Source organism: Phoca vitulina, unplaced genomic scaffold, assembly GCF_004348235.1.
Source record: "Phoca vitulina isolate PV1807 unplaced genomic scaffold, GSC_HSeal_1.0 scaffold33, whole genome shotgun sequence".
Taxonomy (NCBI): domain Eukaryota; kingdom Metazoa; phylum Chordata; class Mammalia; order Carnivora; family Phocidae; genus Phoca; species Phoca vitulina.
In genome coordinates, this window is record NW_022589736.1 from 23,336,885 (window position 1) to 23,358,480 (window position 21,596).

General features: G+C 43.9%; 1 protein-coding gene across 1 annotated transcript in view; it reads right to left on the reverse strand.

Annotated features, from left to right (window-relative positions):
- PIP4K2A (phosphatidylinositol-5-phosphate 4-kinase type 2 alpha) overlaps window positions 1-12,771 on the reverse strand; it is a 173,686-nt gene extending 160,915 nt beyond the window's left edge. Inside the window, exon 1 of the mRNA XM_032425909.1 lies at window positions 12,628-12,771. Within this exon, the coding sequence (XP_032281800.1) occupies window positions 12,628-12,771 (144 nt within the window). The remainder of the gene's footprint in view (window positions 1-12,627) is intronic.
- Between the last annotated feature and the right edge of the window lie 8,825 nt (window positions 12,772-21,596).

Here is a 21,596-nt window from a genome sequence, read left to right on the forward strand (position 1 = left end):
TGATCAGACTTCCATGACTGTCATTTACCACCAAATAAACCTTGAATGAGGCACTTCTGTTCATTCACCAATTTACCACCTTGTTTACATAATTACATGCCTATCTTCCCTGTAAGACTATGAACTCCCTATAAGCAAAAACTGTCTTTCTCATACATCTTTCTCTAAGGCCTTATTAGAGAAAATACCAAAATATGCACACCAATGACAGGCTTGGTAGTAGAACTTTATTAGATATGAAAATGACATTTTTTTACAAAATAAAGTACTAGTTAAAGCTGAACCAAAAGCCACATCTCAAGATTCTAGTCACATTCGGGACATCGAATGCTGAGTTATCGAGCAAATGCTGGATTGGCCTATAAATTGAAACATTTGTGAAAACTTCAAAATTGGGGGGCGCCTGGGTGGCTCAGTCGTTAAGCATCTGCCTTCGGCTCAGGTCATGATCCCAGGGTCCTGGGATAGAGCCCCACATCGGGCTCCCTGCTCCGCAGGGGACCTGCTTCTCCCTCTCCCACTCCCCCTGCTTGTGTTCCCTCTCTCACTGTGTCTCTCTCTGTCAAATAAATAAATAAAATCTTTAAAAAAAAAAAAAAGAAAACTTCAAAACTGGAAATATCATTTCCATTTATTAGTTACACAAGTGCAGCTAATACAGACTCTTTTTGGCTAACGGCCCAAAAGATAATAACATAACGGAGCAGGAATGGTTAAGAACTATGTAGGCAACCAAGCCAGAACACCCGGAGCTGTCCTCCACTACCCAATCCCTTGAGTGGCCACAAAATCCAGCTGATTTTACTTCCAGAATATCCCTTGGGCACACCCTTTGTCTTTACTGCCACTCCCCGAGGACGGCCATGTCTCCGGGACAGTCTTTCCTCCGATGGCACCAAGTCCCTGACTGAGTGATCCAGCTCCAGGACCACCACAGGCTCCACCCTGTCGCTCCCTCGCTTACAGCCTGCCATCCCATCTCTTGGGAAACTCTGGTGCTGATCTCCATTTACACTGAGTATAACTAGGTTACGTAGACCAACTCTGCCGCTGGAAACAACTAAACATCCTGAATAAAATATTTTGTAAACATCTTCTTAAAGGCATCAAAGCACCGAGGAGGCAACAGTTAGAGTGCCAAAGGCGAAGTGAGAGCTGGATGCAGGAGTAGTTAGCTTAGTCCGAGAAGCCACTTTGGCCCTCAGGGCTCTGACGATCTCAAGGGTTGAGACCAACAGAAGTCAGAGGCTAGAGCTGACCCAAGGTGGGGGGTCTAATAGGAAACGCTTTCTCGTGAGCCTAGAATCCAAAAGGGTCACACCCTCAGAGTAAGTACAAGCCAAAAATAAACCCATTCCATCCCCCCACCAGGGGACTGCAGTCCAAATTTATATCACTAAGAGATTCAAAAAATGCCAGGCTATGAGTTTAGTTCAAAATGGCCTTGGTCTGTAGCACCCCTAGCCACCCCTTTGCCAGACGGCAAAGACAAACAATCCTCTCTAGAGGGACACACTTTCGCCCTAAGACTCAGAGAATCCTCCCCCAAGTAGTTGTCCAAGGGAAAGAAGCAGCTCATAGTCAACAATAACCAAGCAAATATGGGAAGGAGGCACCATGACTACCAACCAGCAGAAATATAACACAGTGGAACAATACGCACAGAGATTCAGGATGTTGGCATTAGCATCATTTTTACGTCAGTTACAGATTCTTCAATTTAATTTATGGCAAACTTCTGACCACTAGAATTCTTCGAGGCATACCCGAAGTCATTAAAAGACCAAAGTACAGGGAATAAACCAGAAATAACACTGCAGTGCACTCTTCTTCATTAACGTCTCAGACGGTTTAGAAATGCATTCATAGTCTTCACACAATTCACTCGGTGGCCCTTCAACACTGTGACAGTCTACCTAAGAAGGGGTTTACTTGCTGAACCTCCTCTGCGCTGTGCCCAAGGCAAAGTTCTTGCATGTTGCTGTAAACAAAGCCCTTCCTCTGGCATCAGCTTGCGGTTACCCCACACCTCTTATCACCGACATGCAGCAAGTTCCCCCACTCTCTAACGCACTGCCCAACCCGCTCAGCAAAATGCTCTAAATTCCGTGCTCAATCATAACAAAAATGAATTTTACACGTATGTGGATGAAAATTTAATGTGGAAAGACTCACAGTACACCAGCTGAGCACTAAAGGCCTACAGTTTACAGACTCCAGCTTCAGCCAGTCCTTCGATAATATTTATTGGGCGCCTACTACATACCAGCACTGCTCTAGGTGCGGGGACACAGCTATAAAGAAGACAGTCTCAGCTGCTGTTGAATTTAACATCCTAGTCAGGGGAAATAAATAATAAACATGTAGACAACTCAGTTTCCGATGGTGTGAAGTGTCACAGAGGAAACAAGAGTAACATGAGTGGAGGGTGACTTAAGAGGCAGTCAGAGAGACCATCCGAGAAGACAACCCTTTAGCTGAGAGACTAAAATGACAGCCATCCAAAGACCTGAAGGAAGAACATTCCAAAGAGGAAAGTAAATGGAGCAGCTCTGTAGCGGTCCCGAGCTTGGCTTGTTTAAGGAACAGAGAAAGCCCAGTGTGGCTGGAACAAAGAAGTCATGAAAACAGTGGGAAAGGATGAAGGCAATGAAGGAAGCAGGGGCCAGGCCAGGAAGACCTTGCAAGCCACAGAGAAGAGCCTGGGGTTTGTTCACAATGCAACAGGAAGCCTCTGGAAGGTTTTCACCGAAGACGTGATGTGACAGGAAGATCATTCTGGTACCACTGTAGAGAATTTGGATGGAACCAGGGCAAGGGTGAATACAGGCAGACCTGCAGACTACGATAGTGTTCTGGAGAAAGGGAATTTATATTGGAAAGAGAGAAATATGCAGAAATATGCAGGACTCAGAAAAGGTAGTAGTGATAATGAGAGAGGAAGCAAGGCTGGCGCCAAGGTTTTTGGCTTGAGCAGTCGGGAAGATGGTAGTCCATTTACGGACGGGGAAGAAACTGGCCTAGGGCCTGCAGCAGGTGGGGTAGCGGGGCAGGAGGAGATGGAGAGCCCTGTTTGGGTCACGTCTGAGATGCCTATTCGGTTTGCGAGGGAAGAGATCTGATAGGAAACTGAATACGGAGCCCAGCAGGGAACTCAGAGCTGAAGATAAAAATTTCTCAGTCATCAGCATGAAATGAAAGATCGTGTAGATAAAATATGCCTAGTTATGGAAGAAGACCCTGGAAAGAGTCCTGGGGCATTCTAACTTTTAGAGACTGGGTAAAGGAGGAGGAACCTCGTAAGGTCCCTATGAAGGAGTAGCAGGTGAGGCAGAAGGAAAACAAGAGAAGACATGAAAAAGGGGACCCCTGGATTCAAAAACATGAGCGTCGCTCGTGCTGTGTGCCCGGAGCAGGCAGGATGAAAGCTAGGCTGCCGCTGGTTTGGGGAGAGTGGCAGGGGAGGGAGCCAGCAGCTGCAGACGGACAGCAGGAGGCGGGTGCAGGAGACAAGGCTTTTCAGCTTCTGCTATAAAAAGGAACGGAGAAGCAGAGTGGACACTAAAGTGAGGATGTAACGTCAAAGGAGACTTTGGTTATTGCGGCTGTTTATTTTGTTTTTAAGGTGGGAGGTCCCGGCGCAGGGAGCGCTGTCCAGTAGACAGTGCTGCAGGGATGGCAACGTCTACACCCGCGCTGTCCAGCTCAGGAGCTACTACCCACGGGTGGCTTTTGGGCACTCGATATGAGAAACAGAACCTTACGATTTAGTTTTAATTCAAGGAAGTGTCAATAGCCACATGTGACTGGTGGCTTCCAAACTGGACAGTGTGGCCCTCCAGCACGTCTGTGGGCTCATGGATTCAGCTGTCCAAAATTTAGCAGCCTGCGTGGTGGGAAGAATGGAAGTTAGTGGCTTCTGTTTTCTAAAGCATTAAAGGTTACCAGCTGGAAGAGGGCAAAGGGACAAAACACTAGAGGGAGGTTTAAGGAGAAAGAAAAGGTAAGAAATGGTTTCAAAGAGCATATAATATGATTTATGGTAAATTTTAAAGCGGCCCTCACCGGAACTGTTGTTAAGTTTTTCACTGGCAAACATCAGCTACTGGGCCTTTTAAAATCTGACCTCCAACCACCTCTTCTACCATCTCCTAAACATTTCCCATCATCTACCTCTGTGGTTTGCAATCTTTTTGGTAGCAGAAACTTTGCCCCCTGTACATATTTGCCCTTGTATTTACACAGTATGTATTCAGTGCCCTCAATCAAAAAATTTTAAAAAGATGACAAGGAGGACAAAAACAAGCTGTTCTGGATGAAGCTGAGGTCGGGGCTCAATTCCCCCCACCAGCTCAGCCCCCTCCCACCAGCTCAGCCCCCCTTTACCAGCCTGAGGCACCTCCAAGGAACCCCAGGGTTTGAAACCAAGGATTTACCCTAGCCAGTGCTTCTCAAACTGGCATGAGCTCACAAACCACCTGTCTTACTACAGTGCACATTCTGTCCCGGAGGGTCTGCAGAGAGAGGCCCACGATTCTGCATTTCTCACAGGCGCCTGGCTGATGGCTAAGACCACTATTCTGTAGACTACACTCTCGATGAGTGGCAAGGCCCTAGGCCACAGTCATAATACCAGACCACTCACCATGGCTCCACTCCATCTGCTTTCTTTTATCAGTTTGTTCCCTTGGCCACATATACTTTTCCCTGCCTTCTCCAGAAGGGAGATTCTACCCCATCTTCAAAGCCCTCTCAATGTCAGCTCCTCTTGAACTCTTCTCCAAGAGTTCTGAGCACAAGTAATCATGATACAGTCCCTGCCCCCATCTCCTATCACTTTCCCCTTTCCCACACTGCTCCAGCCACACAGTCTTCCCCGCAGTTTCCTAAACATGCCAAGCCACCACCAGCTCAGGGCCTTTGCACTAGCTATTCCTTCTACCTAAAATGCCCTCCCCCCAGATATCCTCATGCCCTTCATCTCTTTCATCCTTCTCCCAGATATTCCAACCCTTCATCTCCTTCATCCTTCAGGTTTATACACTGACCACCCTGTGTAATACCCTCCACCCCAGCATTCCTGACACCATTATTTATACATAATGTCTGCGTCTATGTCTGTCTGCCTTGCAGTTATGAGCAATTTGAGGGCAGGGTCCACAATATATTCATTTTGCATCCCAAGAGTCTTGTACAGTGCCTCTTACAGAAAGAAAGAAAGAAAGAAAGAAAGAAAGAAAGAAAGAAAGAAAGAAAGAAAGAAAGAAAGGAAGGAGTAAAATAAGCAATCAATAATCAATAGCTAACATAATGTACAACAAATGAATCTGAATCAAATTTTTGACACCTCAAACAACCCGATCTGTAGTGGAAGCACTAAAGATACAAGAAAGGACATTATAACGAAATAGATATAGAAATTAAAGCAAGGGCACAAAGATAATTCTAAAATGATTAATTCACAACTCCAAGATGCACAAGGATGCAACTGCAGCGGTGACTTTGTATCTATGAACAATGTTAATGTAACAATTAATTTAACATGCACTCTAATAATTGTTCATGTTTTCTCATTTAAAACATTTTTTTAAAACGTACTAATGACTGCTAACATTTACTAAGAACTTATCATGTGCCATCAACTCTTTAGGTATCTTACAAGTACCAACTCATTTAATCCACATAGCAAACCTCTGTACTAGGTACTATTATTATTTCTTTTTATAAAGAAGGAACTGAGAGAGTGCTCAAATGACTGTCAAAGTCACACAGCCAACCAAACAGTGTGGCACCAGAGTCCAAGCTCTTAACCATGGCCGAGAGGTGAAAAACTATGAAGACTTACTTTGAATGTAAAGGCTTATCTTTAGGTAGGTTACTGTCTTCAAACTCCCTACAACATTTTTCATTAATAAATTATATATATGTGCTCTCTTCCTACATGCTCTGAATATATGCAATGATTTTCTTTCTATAAAGGAAAAACTGCTTTAAACACATATAAATAGCTAATACTCCATACTAATAGCTTATACTATGTCAAAGTATAGCTTTTAAGACTAAGGAAAGGAAAGGGAAGAACAGACTAAGGAAAGAACAGAAATGAATAACTCCGAGGCTGGCCCAGGCAGCCGAGTTCAATGGTTGAGGGTACAGGTCTGAATCCCACCACCTACTAACACTGTGTGCTCAACAGTATTACATTCATCTATGCACATTCCTACTATGTATTATTCTTCCTGGCTATTGCATGCTCTCCCCCATTTCTCACCCCACACCACTCCCACCTTATTCTTTCAAGAGTTCTCAGTTAGGTTCCACACCTCCCAAGTGGTCCATGGACAGAATTCAGGGGATCCATGAACTTGGTAGGATGCAGCTTTATGTATTTTCATTTATTCATTCAAAAGCATTATTCTAAGAAGGGGACCACAGCCTTCACTGGACTGCCATTGGGGTACATGGCACAAAAAGGAAATGTGGATAAAAGTAGATACAGGGAAATAAGCTAGGAGGTATTTTTAACATTTCAAGAAAGGTAACAAATCTGGCTAGGTGGGTAGAGGTTAGAATGGAACGTGATGGCGGTGAGGAAAACACCTTGGTATCCGTAAATAAAATGGCATGTTCCACCTTCCTTCTTCTTCTAACCTTCTCGAAAGAGATACTGCCTCTACCTCCATTCATTTGTCCATTAAATCTTTAAGCTTGCACACACACGTGTGCGTGCACACATACTAATCACACTGTCTCCAACAGTACATCCCTGAACGTCATGATCTCTGAAGCATTAATCTGCTGGCCTTCTTGCAGAGTTCTGTCTTGCTTCCTGTTTCTTCTTCTTCCATCCTTCCCTCAAAGCCAATTGTTCCCCTCAGAGACCTACTTTACTTACCCCCTTGGCTTCCACTGCCAACCCATTCTCCATCTCAGTCCTAACCTTGCTCCTGAGCTGTAATTCCACCTTCCAACACCCCCCTGCCCCCAGGCACTGTCCCTAGAATATCCATTCACCATCACCTGCAGTTCAACACTTAATGTATTTAAGTAAGCTCCACGCCCAATGTGGGGCTTGAACTCACGACCCTGAGATTAAGAGTCACATGCTCTACCGACTGAGCCAGCCAGAAAAATTTTTTTAACCTTTTTCAATACACAATTCTTTCTCCTAACTCTACCATGGAGTCACCATTCTCCCAAGGAGATTCATCACATGCAGTCAGGGGACAAATCCTAAATATTTCTCTTTATTTTTAGCACTATAGCCTTGCTACTCAACATGTATCCCAAGGACCAGCCGTGTCATCACCTACGAGCACAATAACTGCAGTCTTGGGCACCACCCCCCCCCCCCAGACCTGCTAAGTCAGAATCTGCATTTTTTGAAGTGTTCCCAAGTGATTCATACACACATCAAATTTTGAGAAGCACTTCTCTGGTGCTTATGAATATGCTAACAGCCTAACTGCATCTGAATTTGAACATTTTTTGGTATCAATTACTAACTCCCTATTATGTGCTAATTACAGTTCTAGACTTTAAATACATTATCTTACTTAACCCTCAGAATAATCCTGTGACAGAATCATCATCGTCTCTATTTTAAGAATGAGTAAATTGAGGCTCAAGTGGATAAATCATCTGTTCAATGAGTCCATAATTGATGGAGGCAGGATTTGAACCTAATCTGTCTGACCACAAACCTTTTTGCCAAATTGCACTAATTCCCTTAAATTCCAAAATTTGTATTTCAAAGGGTATGTTGGCCGAATTAATTACTCTGCTTGAGTGCATTTTCTACTCAACTTAAGGTAGATTTTGTTTATTACAATTCCTGCTGAAAATCTTTCTAAAGGCAGAGCAGACGATGCTGGTTTAGAAAGAGAAATCAGTGCCTTGCCACGGGCATCATTCTCAACACTCAAGTTCACTCTAAGGTATTTGCGAAATGGAGAAGAAAATGTATTCTTTTCTCAGGATCTAATCCCAAGTTTGAAGGGGCATAAAACTGTTTCCTCAATAATAGACGTTGTGTGTCTGCCTGGCATTCTTCTTTGCTCTAAAGGGAAGAAATAAAAATAGTGTGAGACTGAGGAGCCTGGGTGTCTAAGAGTCAGTTAAACATCCAATTCTTGATTTCGGCTCAGGTCTTGATCTCAGGGTCATTAGTTCAAGCCCCGCGTTGGAGCCTACTTAAAAACAAAAACAAAAACAGTGCGAGACTGGTTCTTGAATGAATGGTTATTTGGGCTCCATTCCATAAGTTTCATCTAATATCTAGCTAATTACTATTTTAATTTAATTGCCTCATTATATCCTATTCAGTCAATATTTCATAGTCACTCATTTCATTTTTTCCTTCTTTCATTTTTTTCAATGCCCAAATAAATATAAACCCACAAACCTAAAAGACGTCACTATTTCTCCGATATAGTATTTACCTACTTCAAGTGTCAGGCCTTGTGGAGAATATAACAAAAGCTACAGATGCTCTCCCCAGAAAACTGCATATTTGCCCAAACACACAAACATGGCACCCAGACACCAAGATAAACACCCCAGCTCTACCACGAGGACAGATACCTGCCTGATACGGCCTGTTCAGACCCTCTCCATTTTTAGGGGAACTGTTCCAAAAGACAAGAGCAGCTTCCACCTTTTCCTAACTGCTTAGCCCAGGGGGATGCCAGGCCAGTCAGAATCCCTCCATGGGATTTTTATAACTGAACCGGAAACAGAAAGTCCCTTTGGGGGGGCGGGGGGCAGAAGTTACAAAATGTGAAACACAGGAACCATTAGTTCCCTGCCCTGTGGAGGAAACCAGTCAGCTATGAGCACGAATAAAGCCAAAATGGACAGAAAAGTCCCAACAGCACCCAAGCACCTGGTTCCAATTATTGCTGAACCCAACCCTATTCTGTTCTCTTGGTTTGGTTACTAATCGGTCCTTGCACTGGGACAGACCTCCAAAACCCTCTAACATGTAAAGTTTTTGGCTAAGCTCATTCACATTTCTATAGCTTGCCACAAAAGGACTTTAACATTAATACTGACTCCTTCTAAATACTGTATTTGTTTTCAACAAGTTTTATGTCCTTTAAATTTTTTCTATACAGAGGAATTCCTTTAGATATTTAATTAGGTCTTTAAATACTAATTTTCAAAAGGCTCACATTTCACTCTCCATAAAAATCTTTTAGGATATCTCTTTAAAACAAGTCTTGGCTTCTCTACATGTTCCACACACTATTAAAATATAATTTTAGGGAGCTAACTGCCTGATCATTTTTAGTTTAATTCCAAATGCAACAAGACAAAATTACCTCCTTAAGTCTTTTTTCCTTTATGTATTCAATTATATTCCCTGCTTAAAATACTTAAAATAAAAATTGGCAGGGATCCATTCACTGATGGGTATTTTAAGTTAGAAAGCAGTAACATATCAAATTCACCACACAAAGTCAGGCTTATTCTTGTCATTGAGAATTACCACCACAATGGACTTGGAAATTTCCACCTTAATTGCAAGTTTTTACATTTCAATCAAATAGACTTTGACTTCATAGACCGCAATGCAGTCCAACTCCAATCAATCCAACAAACTCTCAGTTCACACCTCTCTTAACAATCACCACAGATTTCTTCCCTCTAGTCACAGCCTTGAAAATTCCCTGTTGCTGCATTTTCAAAGTTACAACAGTAATGCCACTTTTGTTCTATACTATTAACTACTGCTAGTCTACAGATCCTAACATAATGCTATGAACCCAGGAGACTGTAAAAATAGTTGAGTCTTGAAGTTAGAAAAATACTTGGAAATCATCCAGTCCAGTCACCTTACTTTCACAGATGCAAACATCGATGCAAAAACTCATTAGTTATCATGCCCAAGGTCAGCAGAATTAGAGAAAAAATTAGAACACGTGTACAATGAGCATTTTACCAGAGTATGTAGGTTCCCAATCCCCATATAAGATGCCTCCATGATAAAATAAATAGAAGTTTCCCTTTAGTACTACAAATGTATAGTTATTGCTAAATATCCATAAGACAAATTCAAATGAATTACAAAAGCATGAAATTGCTATATTCATCATAACTCTTTTCCCATTAATCCTGCTGACATTAAAAACATAGGAGAAAGACTGATTTAAATGATCTGCTCCTTTTCTGCTATGCTTTCTCAAATGTCCCTATCATATACAACAGTAAGCTTGCTCTTTCTTAATAATGCTGACGTAGTTTATTCTCATATTATACTGTAGACTTTGGTCATATTTAGTCAAGTTCATATAAAAATGTTTATCTAGTATTAGACTTTGTTAACTTAAATGAAATCAACCAGAAACACATAGCATCTTGGTGCTTAGATTTCATAGTTATATATACTTTTTTCCCAGAAATAAAGAAAACAGACATTTTGAGAAAGAACACTGTGAAATAGACCATTCTTATGTCAATTAAGCCCTCAAAATAAAGATATTTGGATGAAAATATGGGCATTTTTAGTCATCTTTTGCACAGTGACTGGTACTGTCTATGTGCCTACTACATACTGGTTGAAAGAATAACATGGTTACATGACATACTATGATAACTTGACTCCTCCGGATGACTATACTTAGAATTGCTAACTTTTCTTGAAAGCAAAAGAAAATAACATAAAATGTACCATCTACAAATCATACATCATTTTTATAAGCCTTAAGTAGTTTTGAAAGTTCCAATTAGCAAGAAATGCTAAAACAAATGTAGCAATTCCTAAATATAAGGTAACAACATAAGTGGTTACAATAAAATATGCATAATTACAAGATTTTGTAAAGTAAACTGGAATTCAGACTAATTCCCAGAAAGCACATTCTTTTTCAGCAGCATATTGTTGGCACTAATACTTTACTACATTAAACCCTCATACACAAACTCACCTGACCAAAACACCAGAGCTCCAAAGAAGATAAAAGCACCAATAAATACAGAACAATATTAATATTTTTTAAAAAGCAACTAACAAATAATTTAAAAAGCTTAATAGGATTAGACGTAACTCTAAATTGTAGATTTATAATACCGGAAAAATTCCATTTTACTTACTACAATGAAACTTTGGAGACTTTTGGTGCATTAACATATGCGGTTGTAAAAGCTCACACTCACAATTGCTAAAGAAGTTATCAGGAAGTTAAAATGAACTTCAATGGATTAGGCATTCATTTTCTTAAACACAACTCATTTTCTTAACTCTCTTAAACTTCATGCAAACACAATCAATCCTGATATGCTGCTTCACTTTTTCCCCAGCTCAGCCTGGGAAAGGAAAATACAAATACGATGCTTTTGAGCCAATTTTAAACAACTTCCTTAAATTGAGAATGGTTTTCTGTCATTTCTCTTATGCTGAAAAGGGCACACCGACATCCACAGAAATCAAAAGTACGGAAAGCAAGCTTACACTTTCCCTCACATGCTAACTGACTGCAGTAGGTAAGATCATGGTCAAAATTCACAGGCTCATTTAAACTTTCATGGCTCAGCCAACAGCTCCTATCATGTTTCCTGATCCTAAGGAGATTAAAACTGCAGGAGTTTCTCGCAGGAAGATCAGCAGGAGGCTATTTCAGACCCTCAAACCGCAGTCCGCATAGCCCGCAGCGGCGCATCTTCCACCACCTCTGGCTGTGTGTTAAGCTAACCTTTCGGAGCGTTCTCCTCCAGCCTTTTAAACAAACCCCCAAAACGGGTGCGGCCAACTCGAGACGGCTTTCTGTCCGCGGCGCCGAGACCCCCTCCTGCTGTCATCCCCAGGCCGCCTTTCCGCAGTCGGCGACTTCGGCCTGGCTCCCCAAGGTGGGGGAGGAGGTGTGGGGAGGAAGACTCCCCGCCAAGCAGCTCTTCAGCCCGCACAGCGGCAGGGCGATGCGGGAGAGGAGCAGAGGAAGATGCTAAACACCAGTGCCATATTTACACGAGCTTTTTCTTTGCCAAAAAGATTCCCTGTGTCCAATAATATCGCCTTTAAAGGAAAAAAATGGACCGAAGCACTAAAGCCGCTGACCACATCTCCGGATCTCCAGTATTCTCACCCCTCTTCCCCCGAGGGGAGGCTCCAGACGCTCCTAGCCTCGCACAGGTACACCTGCCAGCCAGCGGAGGACCCGACCGCCCCCGCCACCCCCTGCCATAAGGGAGCGATCTCCAAGACTCAGACCCCAGCAGCCCCCCGCCTGGGATGACAGCCCAGGCGGAGCCGTGCCCCGCACAAACTTCCCAGTTGCCCGGCTGCGAGGACCGGCCGGCCGACGGACGAATTGGGGGACGGGGGACGACACTGGTCCCTGCCGCAGGGCTCAACTGCAGATGGGACCCCTCGTCCTGCATCCGGCCCTACGTCCAAAGGGGGTCCAAGTGGCGCCCGGGGGACCCGGAGAGGCGGGCGCGCGCCGCGGGCATGGGGGCACCGAGGCGCCGCCGCGGGCGGACAACCCCGGAGAGCGAGCAGCCGGAGGGCCGGGTCCCCGCTCGGGCTCCCCGCCCCGCAGCAGCTGCAGCAGAAGGAGGAGGGGAGCGAGGAGGAAGAGGAGGAGGAGGAGGAGGAAAGGGACTGTGCGCCGCAGCCCGAGCCCTTACCGAGTGGTTTACCCCCCACATCAGGACGCTGAGCAGCGGATCGCTGGCCCGAAAGAGCTTCACTTTCTGCGCTACGAAATGCTTCTTCTTGGTCTTGGTCTTGCTCGCCAAGACGGAGGACCCCAGGTTGCCGGGGGTCGCCATGGCCGCCGCCTCTGTCCCCTCCACCGCCGCGCTCCCGAGGCCGGGGACCCGCCCTCTCTACACGCCGGCCGGGGGAGGCAGCCGCATCCCCCCGGCGGCGGCCCCGGCGCGCCGTGCCCGCTCCGCCCGCTTTGCCCGCTCGGCCCCGCAGAGGAGGGAGGCTGCGCTCGGCTCGCGCCCCGGCCCGGATCCCGCGCCCGCCGCGGCTCCGCGCTCAGCCCGCGGCTGGACCAGGCGCGCCGCGAGCGGCTTCCGCGTTGGGCGCCGGCGTCATGACGCAGGGGGCGGGCGGGTAGCAGTTGCGGCGCCGCCAGGCGGGGCGCGGCCGCGGGACCGTTAAGCTGTAGCCTCGCGCTCGGGCTCCGGCTCCCGCTCCGCGGTGGTCCGGCCGCCCCCAGTGTGCGGGCGAACACAAGGCGGCCGCTCTCGGCCCGCTGAAGAGGCCGCGGGGAGCGGGAGGACTCCCGCAGGTCAACCCCTTCTGCTCCCCAGGAGAAAGGGAGGGGGCAGGACAGAAGAGTGGGGAGATCTGAGAAAAGGAGCCCCCAGAGGCGGCGGTCGGGCGAAGGAATGAGGCTCACGGAACCGCCACTTACCATTGCCAGGAGTCAGAAGAGCTTGCGAGACTTGAAATGCTGCATGGAGACCAGGGCTTCCCTAGCACCGGCGAGGGGACCTGGGCACATCGTTGGCCACCTCCCAGAGTGGCACTGAAATGAAGTTATAATCCTGTTGTGCCTTTAACTATCGGGCCTTTCATACACTGGACTTCAGACTTGCTGCACTCTCTGAGTCGTGCAGAAGGGAGACTCCCACCTACCACATCGGCTGTCTTTCCTACCCCCTCCTCCCGGCAGGACCCTGGATTCCTCATTCACAGCCCTTGGTTTCGCCTAGAGAATTGAGGCCCCAAACTGCACCTTCTACGTCAAATCCTCTGCAACGTTGCTTACATGTCTTCCTTTTATTCATTCCACTCACCTTCCACGGAAATCTGTTCATCGTCTTCATCCATGTACACCTTAATGCTGGGAAGAACCCACCTCAGGAAGCTGTCGTTACAAGTGTGTCTAAAAACAGTGCTGTCCCCACACCTGCCCCTGACTCAGCCCACAGGGCAAACATGTTATCTATTGTCGTTATTACTCCACTCAAACATAGTGGATACCCACTGTGTGCTTGGTGATCTGCTTGGTTCTGTCACGGAGACAAAGGATGGCAGACCCTTATCCCTTAAAGAGCTCAAGTCTCACCGGGGTGGGGAGTGACAGGTCGTGTGGGTCACGTTCATTTGCTCCTCTTTTTTTCTTTGTTCTTTAAACACAGGGGTAGCACCAAAGTCCTCTTGTTCTTTCCCTCTTGTTTCTCGTTCTTTGTGTTAACAAAAGATAATCAGACCCATGTCACTTCAGGGACTACTCTGGGCCTGGTAGTTATGGTTCTGCCCTACCTACTTTAGAGGATGTTTATTAGAATCAAAATCAACAGCAGACAATGGCTATGAAAAGCCCTTGGTAAACCATACAGCATTATATACATACTAGATAAAATGTAGAGTACTTGCAGGTAACCCATATATTCTCCACTGACCTCAGAGAGTAAGTGCCTAGGTGAATACATCAGTTGTCTACAAGCGCCTTTAGAAAGTGTCTACAATGCATTTTTAAGAAAAAAGTGTCTAAAATGGGGGCACCTGGGTGGCTCAGTTGGTTGAGTGCCTGCCTTCGGCTCAGGTCCTGGGATCTAGCCCCGCAGTGGGCTCCCTGCTCAGTGGGGAGCCTTCTTCTCCCTCTCCCTCTGCCTTTTTCCCCTGCTTGTGTGTGCACACACACACAAAAAAAAGTCTAAAACCAAGTTCAACATCTCCCCCCAATCCACATGTTGTTTCATTTTTATATTCCATTGGAAATGGCATTCCTATCACTCAGTTACCCCAGCTAGAAGTTCATTTGTTTAACAAATTTTCATTGATCCAGGCTTGAAAGCTTAGAATCATCATTGATTACTGCCTTTCATCATTACTCCACATAAACCCCCTTTACCAGGTCCTGGACTTGAAAACAGTTGTGCTCAAATATTATGTCTTCTCTGGTGCTTTCATGGTCCTCCTGATCAAAATCAATCTTCACCTCAGTGCTTCTGTAACACTTGATTTGTTCCATAAGAGTTTCATTGTACTTAATTGTATATCATTAATGTAAGACAGTGGGCATACTGTAAATGCTAAAAAAACCTGGATTTAGTGATGACAACATGTTGAAGGAACCTACAGGAAGGGGAGATGGACACCTGTGGGAACTGTCAGATGTAGGAGTCAGGAAGTTATGGATGGGCGCGAAAGGCGTCATCCCCGTTAGGGGCAATCAGGAGCAGAGGCAACGGAGATGAACATCCGTGTGCTATTTTTAGATAGTAATGAGGAGAGTTGTATCCTTTAAAGGACAGATTTTTTTTTCCAGCTTTATTGAGTTACAATTGACATATCACATTGGGTAAGTTTAAGGTGTACGGCCTGATGATTTGATATGTATATGTGGTGAGATGATTAGTACAATAAGGTTAACATCTCCATCACACGTAATTTGCTGACTGTGTGTGCTCACGTGTGTGATGAGAAATTTAAGATCTACTCTCTTAGTAACTTTCAAGTATATGATACAGTATTGTTAAGGGATAGAATTTTGGGTGATTTAACTTGCTTTGAATGGCACTATATTAAAAGCCATTCGTGAATAGGTCATTAAATGATTTTGCCAATGACCTTTTGCATTAACTTTGTACTTTGCAGAGGGTGTGTGTGATGCAGAAATTCTGGAGTCACAGAAATGACCACAGGAAATACCTAATCCAGTTCTCAAATTATATACATCAGACAACTGAGATCTAGATTTAAGAGATTTCCTGATTTGTTGGTAAACAATAAACTCTTGAAGGCAGGGTCCATGTGGTAGTCACTCTGTATTCTCCTGATGAACCTAACATACTCCCTTTCTGGTAGCACCTACAGCAAAGTTTTGGTGAACAAATGGAAAGGAAATTTTCATCTCCCACAACAAAATTACACATAAAGTTTCCATGCCCAGGATATGTTTGTGCCAGGTTCCATTCAGAATAGTTTATTGGGAGATTAGGTTAGGTGAGGCATAATAGTTAAAGTTGAGGGTTAGGGACGTCTAGGTGGCTCAGTTGGTTAAGTGTCAGACTTGGTTTTGGCTCCGGTCATGATGTCATAGATAGTGAGTTTGAGCCCCAGCGTGGGGCACGAATCTGCCTGAAGACCCTCCCCCTCTGCCCCTTCCCCCACTTGCACACACTATCTCTGTCTCTAAAATAAATAAATAAGTTTTTAAATTAATTAATTTTAAAAATAAGGTTGAGGGTTAGATACTACGTGGGTTTTGCAACTTAGCAATTTGATCACTATTTTCCTTGGAGTTTGTGCAATAATGAAACAATGCATATGACCTTGGTTCAGCCCCTCATTCGGGCAGCTTGTGTCTGTTGGGGCAGAGTGGCTACACCCCAACCACCAGCATGTCACAATGGTCTTGGCCAGAGGTATGGCTAGAGAAAGAAGAGCACGGAAATTTGATCTCAGGATGCATGTGGTTATGTTGGTCAAGGGGGATGCTGCTCCCATTTGTTTGCATTTCGCCTCTTGGGCTGTTCATCCAAGTGCCAAGGCCATCACGGCTGCAAGAAATGCTCTAGCAGCCAAATTTACTGCAAAGAAGGAAGGAAATGTCGGGAAGATCGAAAGGCAGATTCTCGCTTGTTTCTGCTTGTTCTTACTGTTGTCCTTGTTTTTCTGTCTCTTAATGTAACCAATTCTATTTACTAGCCTTGAAAAGTATGGTGAAAGTGTGATGTTAACTAAGGTATACAACACCAAAAATGAAGATTGAAATAAGTGGATGCTTTGCTTTTATATTTTATTACCCTTTTCATTAAAAAAAAAAAAAACCTTCCTCAGTTGAATAATTCCAATTAAAATTCTTCATTGAGTCATTCAGTAATGCTGTTTGGAAGCTTTTATGCCTTTCATTGCTCCATAAGGAAATCAAGGCAAGATGTGGGACCATTCCATTTCATCTAATGTGGTGTCAGCCGGAGCCTTGCCATTCAAAACGGTATTATTTTGGAAGACCGTTATTAAGTACATACAGTTGAACCCAAACAAAATGTAATAAATGGGATCCAAGACTTCAAATGCGACATAAGAATTATTTTTTCTTTCGTGGGAGGGTTGACAGGAGGCAGGCCAGCTTGCCATCCGGGAGTTCTGAGGGTCTAGCTGTGCTGTCCAAACCCTTCCTGGGCTGGCTGTGGTTTGGCAGGAGCTGGTAGGGTTGTCCACCCAGCTGAAATATTGATAGTGATCCTTCTGGCTTCTGCAACTGGCTGGGACTTCCAGGGCAGTGGAGTAATTCCAGGAATCTACCACTTAGTTGGCAGCTCTTCTGTTGGCCTGACTTAGGGAGATTGGATGGGGAGAAAACTGGACATAAAGGAGCCAACATAGAGGGTGACCACGTCCCCAGCCTGCCTCACTTTCTCCTCCACTCCCCAAGCCAGAGGGTGAGAACTTTAGCAGCCCCTGTGAAGCCTCTGTGGAGGACAGGAGTCAATCTCAGATGGCATTGTATTTTTACTATGCACGTCTTTATAGTAGAAATAGAAATTTCCAACACTGCGAGAGCAATTAAGTGAATTACAGTAGAGACAAATAGCAGACTATAATGCAACTAATAAAAGTGGTATTTTCAGAGAATATAATGATATAACATAATCAGATGCTAATATAAGTGGAAAAAAATGAGATACAAAATTGTATATAAGTATGGTTTTAATATCATAAAATGTGAGTATATGTGTGTGTATACATGTAAAAGACCAAAAGAAAATACATCATACTGTTGAGTGATATATATCAGGGGTGCAGTTTGGATGATGGATGGTTTTAAAAATATATTTCTGTGTTTTCTAAATGTTCTAAAATTCATTTGTGTTATGTTTATAGTAATTTTTTTAAAAATGCAACCATCTTCCCTGGTTAAATAAACGACACGGTAATAGCATTTAACACACTGGCCCATTCCTATAAGAGAACAGCCTTTTAAGTTATTCCTTGCTATTTATTATAGTTATGGTGTAATTTCGGCAGTGTTGAACTAAGTTTGTACTGGAACAGGCCATTTTCTGATATGTAGGGGGAAGAGAAGGCCACAGAGTCCCTAAGAAAAAGGAAGGCTACAAATATGAGGAAAATAGAAGTAATGTTTTTTCATCAATTAGGCATCATCTTCCCGATGCTTAGGGCCTATGGCTTTTTCTTTTCTTTTCTTTTTTTAGAAAAAGTTTGAGATCAGATTAAAAAAAAAAAAAACAACTGAATCCAGGGGCACCTGGCTGGCTCAGTCGGTAGAGCATGCAATGCTTGATCTTGGGGTTATGAGTTCGAGCCCCATGTTGGGTGCAGAGATTACTTAAAAAGAAAACCTTAAAAAAAAAAAACTGAATCAGAAAGAAAACTATAAAATTAATATTAATGATAAACATTTTATTAACTGCCTGCAAAACATAACGTAGTTCGGTCAAGTTTATTCAATTTAGTCAAAAATGCCACTACATTTACAAGTAATTTGTGAATTAGCATTTATTTTACAAGTATACATAATGATTGACTTAAAAAGGTAATAAATAGCCAATCAAAAATTAAATGTGAGTCATAGTCAAAAATTCTAAGAGGAAAATTGTAAAAATCTTTTCCAAAATATTTTACAGCAAGAGTATTGTATTAAATGTGAGTTATTCATTCCTTTTAATATGTTTGATACAATGAAGGGGTGGACTCCTAAAAACAAGAATGCCCAGCACTTAAGAGAGCTTTTCAAATGCTCTGAGAAGAAGGAGGGTCTACTCTTTGTTGATCAACAATGTCGATACAAATCTGTGTGACCTTCAGAAGCCAAGGCTGACTGAAAAGACTGGAGTATCAGATTTTAGCCTGAGCCCTTTTCCTGATTAAGAAAAAAAGTCCACAATGTCAAGAAGCAGGAAGCAAGGGGACCCCAGCTGTGTGGAGGCTGCTGAGGACCCTAAATGGGGAGACAGAAAGCCCTGCAAGGTGTTTGTGAATTTGCCCCAATCCCTTATGGCTGTGGCATGAGTTAAGATTGACTATCTTTGAGGCTGTTGGGATTTTCCTCAGTTATTTATTTTTCCATTAACACTTCAGAAAAATGCATTTATGCAACTACTCTTTATTGATTGCACCTACTGTGTGTCAGATGATGTGCTAGGTACCGCATATGATTTCTTCCCTCATAGAGTTTACGGTCTTTTATTCTAAGCGCAGTAGGAGCCCTTGGGAAGCTAATAATTTGTTTGTAAAAAGATCTCAGTGGCATCTATGAGAACAGAATGAAGACACATGAATGCCAAAATAGGGAGACAAATAAGAAAACTTCACAGGAAACCAGGTAAGAAATGATGGTGGCTTGGACTAAAGTCCTGACAATAAAGATAAAGAAAAAAATGGACAAATTCATCTACGAGGGGCGGTAGTGTCTTAAGGTGGATGGTATGAGTAGAGAAAGCACAAACTTGGCCTTGCTGCCCAAAGGAGTGCCTAGCGGAACATCTCAGTCACTCCTGCATCTGTGTTTTTAACATTCCTGCGATCAAGGGGCACTCTGGCTTAAGCCCCTGTTGCTCTTAATGAGAAGGCACCTAAAGAGCAATCTCACCCAAAGTCTGCTTTAATGGTGGTATTTTTAATTCTGAAACACACTATGTTCCATATTGAGGTTACACCAAGGAAAACCTAGAGAAATAATCGATGTGTATATTTGAAATACATCCAAAGGAATAGAGCCTGAGATCAGCATAAGGAAAAAGATCACGGCAGTCTTCGTGCTGCTGTATCCCATAGTCAGAGATGGGATGCTTCCTGTGGTCTTTGCCACCCTTGAGAGCCAACTGGAAGATACCAAACAAAAGCCGTCCTATGCTCGTAGCACCGAGTGTCCGAGTTGGTTAACCCCGTGCAGGTCCAGTCCATCCACCCAGGGGGAAGAACTGAAGTGGGAAAGAGGAACAAGGGGTCCTGGTGAGATTCCCTTTCCCATGCAGGCTTTTTCCACTACCCCCTCACTGCTCTCGGTTCCTGAAATGAGCTGTTTCCACCTCCCGCCGAAGCAGAAGCAGACCCAGAGCAATCAGTCAGGAGACGCCCTATCATGGCATCCCTCTGACCCAGCTGTGTTCTTCACACCCCTTCTCCCAAACCTGGGGAGCCCCGTTTCCACACCCCATTTTGACCCCAGAGAGCGATCTCGAAGTCTGCAAATCCACTGACCTTTCTCTGTCACCTGTACAGAGACTCCGGAATCCTATGTCTGAGTTTTTTCAGTCTTGAGTTTGGGTGCTTAGTATGTCAGGTTCTGGTTACTTTCAGTCATAATAATTTGGTGTCTATTTGCCACCTTATTGAGATCTGTCTTAGTCACTTTGTCAGGTCTCTTGAAGTCTTGAAAGGAGGGGAGTTGGACTTCATGGGTTGCTTAGACTCAGAGGAGCTCCTTTGAATTTCCCTTATGTATTTTTCGTGCCTGCTAACGTCCAAATGTTATACTGAAAGGAAGCTATAGATGCAATCATTGTTACATAAAATTCTAGGCCTGAATATTAAAGATAGGAGACTGTTGATCATTCATAATACTTATGCCCTGTGTTGGTGCTTTCATCTTAAATATGGCATGGTTCTAGAGAGTTGTCGGAAAACTCACTTTCAATAAGGAGCTCTGCTTTGCTTTTATTAATTTGGGCTTTTTCGGTTTTAGGTTTCATACTCAAATTTTAAGTAGGTCATAATAGTGATATTTTAAAACGTGATAAAATAGAACTCAGGGACTAATCTGAAGTCAGAAATAGCTTTATTATCATTTTTTTTCCTCACTCATTCATCACGTATGTGTGGAAATCCTAGAAGATTCTGGGCACAAAGATGAATAAGACACATTCCTTGCCCTTGAAGAACCCATAGTTTAGTGGAGAAGATAAACCCATGAGCTGATCATTTTCAATACTACGTGGTATATATGCCGTGGCAAGAGCGTCTGGGGAGCTGCAAGACCACTCTATCACCTGTGGGGGTGCAGGAGGGAAGGGAAAGGAGGTGGTCCTGAAATGATGGTGCTTGAGTTTAAAAAAAGGTTTATGCAGCATTTTTAAATTTCACTGTTGTATTTGTACAAAAAGTAGCTAAATACCAAAAGTTCAAACCAGAAGAAGGCCATGGACTAAAAAGGGAAAGTCCTGCCCTCCCACTTCCCTTCTACTCTCATTTGCATAAATGGGAATGTACTTTACATAGTGTTTTATGGCTTGCTTCCTTTCCACTTAACACTATGCCTTGGAGATCTTTCCACATTGGAGCAACAGGGATTGGTCTCATTATCACCAATCTCATGCACACAAAACTTGTCATTTTCTTAACCCATCTTGCACTTCATTTCGCTCTTAGCTCAGTTCTTAGGTGACTACCAGAGAACTTAATCGCACACTCAGTGAAGGTAGATTTTCCCTCTTCCTAGGAGTAAGTAGGATGGGGGCAGGTGGCTTCTGTGTTATGGCTTAGGGGTGAAGACCATTGAAGATTGTGGGTATCCTCATCTCCTGGGTTCCACCCAGATGACCTCATCACACTGTGGTCTCTTGTACTCAGGCCTCATGCTCTGGAAACTTCTCAGCCAGATTCCAGTTCCCTTCGGGTCTGTCCTTCCCCGCCCAGCTGCCTCTGCCTCACTAAGAGGATCCCAGGG